The sequence below is a fragment of the Choloepus didactylus genome, chromosome 2 (genome assembly GCF_015220235.1).
Source record: "Choloepus didactylus isolate mChoDid1 chromosome 2, mChoDid1.pri, whole genome shotgun sequence".
Classification (NCBI taxonomy): Eukaryota; Metazoa; Chordata; class Mammalia; order Pilosa; family Megalonychidae; genus Choloepus; species Choloepus didactylus.
This window is the reverse complement of record NC_051308.1, coordinates 44,534,309-44,546,307: the sequence shown is the minus strand read 5'-3', so window position 1 is coordinate 44,546,307 and position 11,999 is coordinate 44,534,309. Positions and strand designations below refer to the sequence as shown.

The following is an 11,999-nucleotide window of genomic DNA, read 5'->3' as shown; positions in this document are numbered from 1 at the left end:
TATGGTACATCTTTCATTTTTAGGCAAAACTTCCCCTAAATTATTCCAAATATAGCTATTCTACTCTGTTTATAGCAGCCACAGTCACTTATTCAGAGCCTGAACAGTCTTCCCTTTCTTTTTATTTATTTAATTAACCTTGGAAAATCAGTGTTTCGGGAACATTGTCAAAATGGGTAATATAACACAATTTAAAGAATCTATGTATGGTTTTAGCATTTCAGAATATTCTGTTCTTTTATAGGTAGGTGCTATATAAATGCCATTTTATATAGAAATGACCATAGTGAACATTCCAACTTTTGGTTAATAGCTATCCATTTCCAGGTACTGGACTCCCCAGCAATAAAAAGTTTGAGACCTTAAACAAGTCCTAAGTTTATGTGCCATTAATTATCATGTGAGCCAATTAGTATTTGATCATCTTGTGGAGTCCGATGAGAATTTTTAAATCTTGATAGTTTAATTTCTTTTAAGCTAGCTAATGGAAAATGGTTTTCTAAAATGTTTACTGAATACAACCAGAAACATAGCATTGCTAGTCAAATGACAAAATGTATATAAATTTCCTGCCAAAGTGTCTTGCACATAATAGGTACTCAATACAATTAAAGCAATAATAGTATAAGAAAGCTATGGTAAGTATTTTTGCTAACTTCAAAAAATATGCAGGGCTAGCAAAAGCTTGATTTCTCAGGACATTTCACCTCCCACTGAATTCTTCAGCTGAAGGCTATAAGGAACATAAAAATTAGCAACATCCAAATTTGGTAGAGCAGTGTGCTTGCTCTTGGTGCCCAAAGGAGAATCGAGAGCTCAAGAGGGAAGTTGAGGCAAAATGGATATAACTTTACATTAATCAATCTATCCTGTCAAAGGATTTTCTGATGGTCACTTTCAGCTTTAACAACTTCCTTTTGAACTTAGCATATAAAAATAAGAAAGTAAAAGTGATTATAAATATTTACTTTAAATAATCCTGGAAATGCAAGAATTTGGGAGGAAATCCTGAAAGAAGAAACAAAGTGTGTAATCACATGCATGCAAAGCCATTTTCCCTTCAAATCAGCAGATTAAACTTGTTTCAAATGGTGATGCAGGCATTTATTTTACTCTGTTTGAAAACATAAATAGGTCAGCATTCAGGGGTTAATATGCAAAACAACTGGGACAGGTATTTAGAATGGAGAAAACAAAGCAATCTTGAAGTACTATGAAACTTGTTACCCATGTTTCTTTCTTAAAATAAACTTGATAACACATTTTTACTTCTCCCTGTCACAAGGACTCGGGGTACTTTACTCTCATTACAAGTTTAAGAATAAGAACAAGAAAAATTGTTTTACTTTCAGAATTCTCTTTCTTTATATCCTCCACCTTTCATTTTGAAATCACACATGGTTTGGGGCTCGCAGAGGCCTCTCCAGTCAGAAAATTTATTATCTTAGCCAAGACAACTGAAGTTGAATCAAAGCGACAGAGCCAGCATCCTGCCTCTGTCCAAAGCAAAGAATGAGGACTGCTTTTGAGATTTTATTCCCATGCATTTGTTTCTCATCCTCACCCTCTTTGTCTCATACTCAGAGGCTGGCACCACTGACAGAACACCCTAAAACCCTCCCTCCATACCTCATGTGTCAGTGGACACCCTTCTACAGTGACTGTTTTTCTACCTCCTTCTGACCCAAAGGTGAGAAAGCAAATTTGAATTATACTCTACTCTCTAACCCAGTCTTCTCATCTGGGAAGGCTTTCCTTACAACCCATGCTGAGGTAAATGCTCTTCCTCTGTGCTTGCTCTAATAAACCTTGTAGTTCTGTATAATCCATGGTTTCACTTATGTATCCCTCTTGCTGACTACAGACATCTCAAGGGGAAGACAATATTGTCTTCATCCTTGTAACTCTAGTGTCTCTTCCAGTCCCTGATACACAGTAGGGCTTCAAAGAGATGATATTTGAGCTGGGGCTTAATGAATGAGTAGAATTTTGCCAAGCAATAGAGGAGGAAGAAATGTCCTCTGGTAGATCTAGATTTTAGTTAACGTTGCAATGTCTTTCTGTCTTCCTCTGGGACTCAGAACTTACCTCTGTTCCTTTGTAAACTGCCATGAAAATCTCAGAGATGAATGAAAGCTGCTGAGAGGAAAAGTACAGCAGGACCAAGATACTAGATAGTTCCCCTCATTGCCCTATCCTCTGTTCACAGTGGAATTATAAGTGGGGAAAAATAACAAGAAAATCTAATATAAGGAGTAAGCATTGCATGTTAATAGTACTTAAAATCTCACTGTGTAGATAACAAGATATATTTCCTATGTCTTAGCATACTCTATTCAAAAATCATAAATACTCACACTGTTGGTGAAATAATTAAAATATGAAAAAATGTCTAAGTAAATGCACAAAATAAACTACACAGATCCAAGAAATTTTTTTAATAATACCCCTTAGATTAGTGGTTAAAAATATCAATGTGGAATTTTTACCTACAATTTTTGGGAAATGAACAAATCTTTAAAGTTCTTTCAAGATATGTGTCAACTAAATAGTCTGCTTTATAACCAATTCTCTCTCTCTCTTTTATTTATTTATTTATTTTTTGCAGGTAGGAAAGTGATTTAGATCTAATTGCATGTGTATACCATATATACTTGCATTAAAATGACTGAAATAACCAGATACACCATATTTCAATCTTGTAACCTAGAAAACATTGAGAGAAACAGATTATCTGACTCTTATTTGTCTGGGGAATCTACAGTTTTAAAGAAGAGTAGGCTATCTCATGTTTTACACAGGGCAGGATTTGAGTAGACAAAATAGTATGCCCACGTTTAAGCTGGGGTTGAAAGAAACTTCTCTTCCCCTCCAACTAAAATTTCTACATGTAGACCCTGTCCAAAAATACTTACAAATACTCAAAATTGAAGGAACAATGATAAAATGAGGAGTGATGGTTATTCCTGGTTAAAGATATCAAAATTTTCAGCTGCTAGGTATGTATCTTCACTTTATTAATTACATGCTCCCAAGCCTAACAGAATCTTAGTGAATTTTTGCAAGCTGCAGGCATGTCAGGTGCTTGGACTGCCAGCAGCACATAAAAAAATCATAGGTTGTTTGTATTTATCTGGTTGCAAATAGTTGAACACTACACTGACCAAGCTGAGTGGAACAAACATCTTTTATTAACACATGTTTAACAGGATTTAAAATATTCATAGGAAATATGCATTATTATTATTTGGCATCAGCATAGTAGATTTTTAAAAATGCATGGAACTGGATATTGGTGGCACACCGATGTAATTGACAAATTATTTGGAAAAAATCTATTAAAATTCCTCACAGCCCTTTTCTCCATCAATGAATACTTCTCTCTGCACCCAAGCATTTTCTTCTCTGGCTAGAGCTTATTTCCTGACTAGGTTTGTCTTTATGATTTCAGCTGTGTCACAGCCTTGATGAAAATTAAACTAAAAATATTGCCATTGGCGACCTATTTTGGCATCAGGAAGTTTTGTGGCTGTGACTGATGCAGAAAGGTGCCTGTTGATGATGCGGAATTCAAATGTGGGCATGGGGTGACTTCTCTGTTTCATTCTGTAAGATGATATGTGGAATTTCTACATTGGAAATTGCACTTCGGTGAGCAGGAGGTGCTGGTCAGGATCAAGTATGAAGTGCAATTCTGGCAAGGAGCTGTCAGCATGGGTGGTTTTATAAGCAATACTTTGAAGCCCTGACAGAAAAACTGCTTGTGCCCAATGCCAATCATTCAGTCATTGTCAACTCAATTGCACATCCTTTTAGAGATGGCATCCATCTCCACTGACACCTAAAATATAGAGTACACTTTCTCCACATCTCAGGGATGCGTATTCACTGGTAACAACCTGGAAGGGCAATGGCCAGCTTCTGGCTCTTTGCTAATAAGCACAACTTGAAAGTATGCACATAAAACACAGGAAGGAAGAGCTCATTTGTTTGAAGAAAGGATTTAAAGAAAAATTATGGCTAGCTTTCTTAAGTTGATACTTGCTATACAATCAAGTGTTACTAATTCTTATTTGATGGAAATGAAGGGTTAATACTACTCACATCAAATGCAGACTTTAAAAATCACAAAGATGGCAATGTTTCCATGCATTAACTTAACCACTTACTTCCTAGTCTATATGACTTGTTTTAAGGTAGGTTGAGGTAGAAGGTTAAGTTTCTCAACAGAGGATGCTGTGCTAATTGATACTTTACAATGTTTTGGACTCTGTTTCTATGCTACTCTCTTGTCTGTGGACAGGAGGTCACGGTACCTATTCAATAAGCTCTGTGGCCAGAATACTCCTGGGGAAATCCAACTGTTAACCTTTTTCTGTGGGAACTGAAATTGCAGGTGCCTAAAAACGGAGACACTTGCCCTCTCTTACAACCTGTTATCAATGGTGCCATCAGATCTGCAATGGGTTGCATAATCTTTTTTTTTTTTTTAGTTAACATTTATTCAATGCCACCAAACGTGCTGCTATATCTAAGCAGGAGATTAAAAATCTATCTTCCATTACTTAAAAATGCTTTTTCAAAAATCCATTTGAGTGTGAATTCTCCAGTCCATAGATCTGTACAGTACACAGTTTGTGGCCAGAGTGTCAGATTCCCTAAAAGGAGTGCAGGTGCTTCGAGTGGTGCATTAAAGCTTCCTGGGCCTTGGGTGCTGTTTATGTTTTATGCTGATAATTTACTAAATGGTACCCTTGGGACCAAAATGACTGGATATACCCTTGTAAAGTGCCTAGCTTGCTCCCAGGGAGTAATTAAAAATTGGGAGAAATGGGTTAAATATTATATATTATTGTTCACAATGGTATTTTCTTAAATCAGGTAAGCTTTAAAGAAGTTAAAAAGTTCTAATTCTGTCTCATCTGATGTTTTATTCTTGACAAAATAATATAATTAAGAGCACTATAGAAATAAAACAATCTATTTAGTACATATTTATATTGTTCCAAATACCATGTCTTTTGGTTAAGATTCAGCCTTTGAAAGTTGCTCAGGTCCTCATTGGATATGGAGCCAGCATGACAACTGGCCAACAGAGAAACATCTTCAAAGAAGCCCCTGATTAAAATACTTGATGAGATTAACCCTAAAAGCCCTCAGTGTTCAAAGAAACAGAGTCTTTATTCTCTCCGTGTAGCTTGTTTTAATTTCCAGTTTTCCTTTTAAAATTATATTTCCATATACATGCTTTTAAAGAGGTAATTTGTATAAAATCACATATTATAGCATGCATTCATTTTACACATGTCCTAGTAAAAATATGTATATGAAAATATATGTTTTCAATGAAATACTGGAAAATTCTCTTTATTGGTTGAATAAGGCAATCCTAACCTACCCTTTGCAATACAGGCAGAATCTCTGTTATCAGATTACATGTCTCTATTCTAGAGACTGGCTTTCAGATACAAGTAAAAGTAGAATGGTGTACATTTCCAGGAAAATGTATAAAGATGTTATGTTCTAATGATCTTCATGAAGTAAGTTCTATATTTCACTTTCTTCTACCTGCCATAATTCCTCAAAGTAAAGAACACTGTAACATTTGGTTGCAGAGCAGAAGACGTCAATCTTTTTCTTGCAGGGTTCCTAGATATACCTTGAAGGATAGAATGGAGCCATATCACAACTTATTGTGAATTATTTCTTCCCAACTATAGGCCTAACCCTCCAACTCTACAAATCCACATTTTTCTTCTCTCTAGATTATCTCCTCCCTCCCCTGCACCTTGTAAATATTATTACGCTCAAGGTCAAATAAGTAGGGAAGCTCATTTCTCTGCTTTTGAAAAACTGAAGGCATTTATGACTCCTTACTGTTAGAGAAATTTGACTGCATATTGTTCAGCCCACTTACTGTCCTCTGTGGTCATGAATGGAATCCAAGAACTATGTGCACTGCCAAATCCATTGGAGGCTACAAGCCGAAACTCATACTCTGTGTATGGTTGGAGATCTCTCACTTCATAGCTTAAAGATGTAGAAGGATTGGAAAATAACCTATATGGGAAAGAAATGTTAATATTAGGAAGTTTTAGACATTAAAAGAAATTTTTGAAAAGTAAAATCTCATTGCAAAGAATTTTCAGAGAATGCCAACATATATTAAGCACTGCAATTTTATATCATTCTCTTTTAAAATAAGTGGCCATCTGGATGAGGGGTTGTAATCTCGTGTTTATATGATATAAATTCTAGTAATACTGAGATTGACTGCCATGTGTAATTCATAGAACAGATATTATAATTTTCTAGCAACAGTTAATATGGCATTTTCTTGGGTTTGGGTATATCCCCACTTTATGCAATATCTGTGCTTGTGAAAAGTTAAATATTTTAAATGCTATGTAAATAAAAACTAGATATTTTTTAAAAGTAAATAATTATTCCCTGGGTTGTTTGCTTATTTTTGGTTTATTTGAACAAAGATAAACTATATTTGTTGCAAATGAGAACTGACCTATTCTTCAAAAATTAAGATTATATAAATAATGTCTATATTGGACAATTCAGCCAGTGGTTAGGAGGATGGGTAAAATGGAAAGCTCACTCTAGAAATCCTTGGGTGGAGTGACTAGGCCTCATCTGGAGCTGGTAACTGGGAGAGCCGGGAGCATTGTTACGAGCTGGTGTAGACCAGACAACCTGAAGACTGGTTGGAGTGGCAGATGAAAGCCTTGGAGGCAGCACACCATCTGGAGCTGTCGAAAACACAGATGAATTAGAGCAGAGAAAACTGTGGAGAACATATGCTGGATGGAATCGAAATGCTCCATATACTGGAAAAACTGTTCCTCAGGATCAACAACAATGTTAAACATGGTCCATTTAATTTAACATTTTCATTCCTGAACTATGTACTTTCTCCTCGTTCAACACAATTACATTAGTATTTCAATCTTAAAAGCCAGCCCCCAAACAGCAAGACAAATGAATGTGAAGCACATTCCCACATGTATTTCTGTTTACCTATTTAAAAACATGTAGGATTTACTGAAGCAAATATTAAAGTACATTTTTAATTTAACTCTTTGCTCAACAGACCAAGCAATCTGATATTGAAAGAGTCCAGGTCATACATTCCTCCCCCTATATCAGACATTGCCACCTTAATCACCCTACTGCACAGCACAACACATAACACAACTGGCTATTTATTTATTCATTTGGTTATTTATTTTAGGAAGGGAAGTTTACTGGAACTGTGTTTTTCTGGAATGATAAATATACCTGATTGGCTAAAAATAACACATTCCAGCCTTAATTCTCACCCATGAACATATGAAAACTATACTTTTCTCCTTGTTTTATATAGTCAGTTGCCCCTCCTCACACTGTCCCTGCCCATATGCAAATAAATTGCAATTTGGGGCCTGTATGCTGCTTTTTCTGGTCTGTTTGACCCTGTGGCAAATCTGTTCTGAATTCAGCATACCTGCTCGGTAAAATCCATCAGGGAAAAATATTATCATAGTCTTAGAGAACCTAATGGGAATGAGTGAAAGTAAGGCTTATTCTGCTGAAAAAAAATTGTCAAGATGACTCTGGTTCTCAAATTACCTTTTCCCACAAGTTTAACTTGAATGAGTCTATATCAGTGTTTATTCCAAAGCCCATCAGAAACCCAAAGGCATAGATTTTGGAATTAAACAAGCTCTGTGGCTCTAGAAAAATCAGCTAATGACTCTAAGCCTATGTTTTCTCATCTTTGAAAGGAGGATAATAATATTTCCTTTGCAGGATAGTTGTGAAGAGCAGAGATAATATCAGTAAACAACTTATTTTGGGTCTTGGTAATTATTAAGTAATTGTTAGCCATTAACAATATTACTATTATTATTATTATATTGGATTGATCTGAACTTCCTTTAAAATAAGTACTACCATGATGGAATTTGTTAGGAATATTCTAATACTTCTAATATAAATTCCTAATGACCAAGGATTACTAGGGGCCATTGGTCAAGGAAAGGTGATCAAAACATTGAAAACAAACTAAATTATCTGGGTTAATTTTCAGCTTTCTTTTATATATAACCCCATGCAGAATGTGACTTTTATATACTCTCCAATTCAGAAGAACCAGCCTTTGAACAATGAGGTCAATGAATGGTCAGTGATGAAAATGAAGAACTAGATTACATGTCTCACCAATTTGTGGTAAGAGTTAAATCAGTAAATCATCAATTTTTCAAAAAATATTTGTTGAACATCTACTCTGTGAAAAGTAGTGTTCTAGGTATGGAGGGATTCCAGCACTGAATAAAAGAGACATGGCCCCTGCCATTATGGAGGTTACAATCAAGTATAAGGGGCAGGCTATAAACAAACAGATAAATAAGATGATACCAGATGGCAGTAAGCGTCTGGAGAAAAACAAAGAAGGGGAAGGGAAGAGAAAGTGACAAGGGAGTGCGTGCCTTTAATTATTAGGTAATAATTTAAATTATATAGGAAGGTAATTGGGTGATACTTGAGCAGAGACTGGAATGAGGTGAGGGAGGCAGTCACGACAATGTCCGGAGGAAGAGCAATCCAGCCCAAGAGAGCAGCAAGTGCAGAGGCAGCGAGGGGGGAATGCACACTGGTTGTGTTTGCAGTTTGGTAGAAAGGCCAGTCTGGCTGAAGCAGACTGAGTAAGGAGAGGGGAAGGAAGAGGTTGGAGGGACAGGCAGAGTCTAGATCATAGGGACCTTAGAAAATGCAGTAAGGACTTTGGATGTCATTGTAGGTGGGGTTGGGAGCCATTGCAAGGTCTGGTTCTAGACTCATAAAAACCACTCTGTGCTGTTGGGGGCAAGAGTGGAAAGACGAACCTCTATTATAGCGAGCCAGGCAAAAGATTACAGTAGCTTAGATTTAAATGAAAGCAGGGGACGTGGTGATTTTTTTTGTTTTTTTTTTCTGTTCAGATGAGTGTGGAGTGTATTGATAATAAAAGAGAAAGGAGTCAAAGATAATGCCATTTTTTTTGGTCCAAACCCCAAATAATAATGGCAGTGTCTTTACTGATGAAGAACATTAACAGGGGGATGTGTTCTGTTTTGTCCATGTGACATGGCACATTTAAGAAATATATTACACATCATAGTGGAGATATCAAGGAAACAGTTGCAAAATGAATCTGATTATGAGTTGTGGCTCAATGTATATATGGTATTTAAAGACTGGGACTTGATGAAATAGCCTAGGGAGTGAGTGTAGATGGAGCAGAGAAGAGATCTGAGCTCTGGGATTTTCCAAAATTTAGAGGTCAGGAGAAGGAGGCCATGGCAAAGGAAACTGAGAAGGAGTGGTCAGTGAGGTGGAAGAAAAACTAAGAGAAGGCAAATAAAGAAAGTGCATCAAAAGGGAAGGACTGATCAATTGTGCTAAATGTTGCAGATAGTTTACGTGAGAAGACAACTGAGAGTTAAACTTTGCATTTGGTCAAGTGGAGATTTGGTGACTTTGCCATGAACAGATCCAGTGCAGTGGTGGGCATGGCACTCTAATTAAAGAAGGTTGAGAAGAGAATGGGAGGAGACTGAATGGATGTAATGAGTGTAAACAACTCTTTTGAGGGATTTTGTTTTAGAGGTGAGTAGAAAATGGGGCAACCGCAAGAAAAGCTCATGGTATCAAAGGTAGATTTTCTTTAATTAAAAAAAGGAAGCATTGCAGCATATTTGCATAGTTATTGGGATGATCCAGTAGATAGTGGGGGAAATTATAATGTAGAAGAGAAAATACTTGCCAGGGCAAGGCCCCTGTCTGGGAGAAAGGCAGGAGAGCCATTGCAATGGAAGTGGTTGAATAGAGCAGAGACATTTCGTCCATTGTGCAGAAGAGACTGAGGGTAGAGATGCAAGGAGGTAAGTAGACTAGAGGATAGGAAGACAGAAAAGATAATTTCTGATGGCTTCTGTTTTCTCAACAAGCAAAATAAAAGCAAAGACCAACGTGTGAGGATGAATTGGATGCTTGAAGAGAGAGCAACCGTTATGAAATAGTTCCCTCAGTTAGCAGAACAATGACATTACTGGGAAATGCCATAAGATTACTGTCCAGGGCAACTTCAACCAGTAGTTAACTTTAAATCTCTGGTTTGTAGGACATTCACTACTGAAGACTACTTATTGATATTTTTTTCTGTGAACACAGTTTTAACAATGATAATTTCTTATGTAATATATGTTCTTCAATTGAGTTATAACAAAATGCACAGACAAAAAAAGAGCACAGAAAAATCTGGGGCAAAAAGTATAGTATAGATTGCATATACTGTATAACATGTAAAACTATGTCCTTTTCTTGATAACTTTTTGTCTGACTTATCTGTGTCAAGGGGTATAATGTCATTGGCAATCCAAATTCTGAGTGAAAATCACTTCTGATAATTCATCAATATGGGAGAAATTAGTCTTAATATGTATACAAATATCCCTTCATGTGTTAAAAACTGTATTACTATGCTGTTAAGAAATAACAAGGGCTCCCAAAAGTAGGCTCCATAATAAGAATAAAATATCACAGTTTCTCTTATGAGTGATAATTTTTAAAATGTGCTCCGTTAAATTGGCCATACTTTGATTATTTAAAATTGCAAAATATTTCCAGAATGCTGATCTTAAATTATTTGTATATAACCACTCATTCCACATACTTTCAGAAACATAGAATTATGGAAACCTTTCTTTCCCCTCTGTTTAACCCCTTTTATCCTAGACCTATTCCTCAGAGGCTCCTTAACACCAAAGCAATAACTGGGAGCCAGCCATAATTCCACCCCTGGTTTCTTAACAGAAGAGCCGTGTATCTATCAGCTTGATATATTGTCTCCAAGATGCTATGTTGCTCAAAAAGCTTCTCTCAAGTTTAATATGACCCTCATGGGGCAAGCACTCCACAGACAACCTCCTGAATCAACACATCTTGTCCAGTAAATACTAATTCCACACAGCAACTGGATAAAACAGCTTCCCCAATCTATAAATTCAAAGGAAGGAAGTATTTAATAAAATTTCAAATTTAACTTTCTTTCTAAGGCTAAATTAATACAAAACATTAAGCAATAAATTAAACCACAGATTGTACTAGTCTAGATGGCGTAATTTTTGAATATATGATTCTATTAAACTTTTAAATGATGTGTACTTGTGGACTCTTCTCTAGCTAAAAAGCAGGCAAACAAAAAATGATTTACACCTGCCCCAATTCTTTGCTCCATAAAGATTTACAGAACTCTGGGGGTGAGCTCTAAGAAGCAAACATAGAGAGCTGTTTCTCCATGTGATAAAAAGTTGGTGGCTATCAAGGCTGTAGAAGTCAGACGAGGAAAGTTATGGGGAGAAAATACATTAAATGCTCCCCATTTGCCCTAGTTTCTTTCTCAGGACAGCTCACATAACTGTTATCATTGCAGGGTGTTGTGTGTGTGTGTGTGCATTTCACAATAGTGAAACCAAACACTGCATTAAAATATAAAAGAAGCCTATAAGAGTTTGCACTAAATCCAACTCTCTAATAAAAAATATTGAAAACCACTAGGTACAAGGTTCTTTGCTGGGGGTGGGAAATGGGAAGGATAGGTACAAAGGGGCCTAAGACTTTCTACTTTGTATCTAAGGGAGATAAGACATGACTATACACAAAACAATGTGTGCAGAGTATAAGAGGTCTAAATGCTTTGGGGGATTCAGAAGACACAAACCCCCATCCAGGAGTGCATTGGGCATGGCTTTTCAGAACACCATTCTGTTAAGAAGCACTGCCATGAGGGCATTGCCAGATTAATCAATATGGGTTTTATGTTTTCAGCCTAATTCTGCTGCCTACTTTCCCATTGGCTCTTCTTGTGCTCATTCCTTTTAGATGCGATGCTTCCTGCTGGGTTCACTTGGAATCTGACTTCAGCCCATCCCAAATTATCCCCTCACTTCAGAGATTAGATTTTTGGC

At 36.5% G+C, this 11,999-nt stretch overlaps 1 protein-coding gene across 1 annotated transcript in view; it reads right to left on the bottom strand.

The window, feature by feature from the left end:
- USH2A (usherin) overlaps window positions 1-11,999 on the bottom strand; it is an 891,077-nt gene that overhangs the window by 256,827 nt on the left and 622,251 nt on the right. Inside the window, 2 exon segments of the mRNA XM_037823757.1 lie at window positions 5,918-6,060; window positions 6,611-6,761. Coding sequence (XP_037679685.1) covers window positions 5,918-6,060; window positions 6,611-6,761 — 294 coding nt within the window.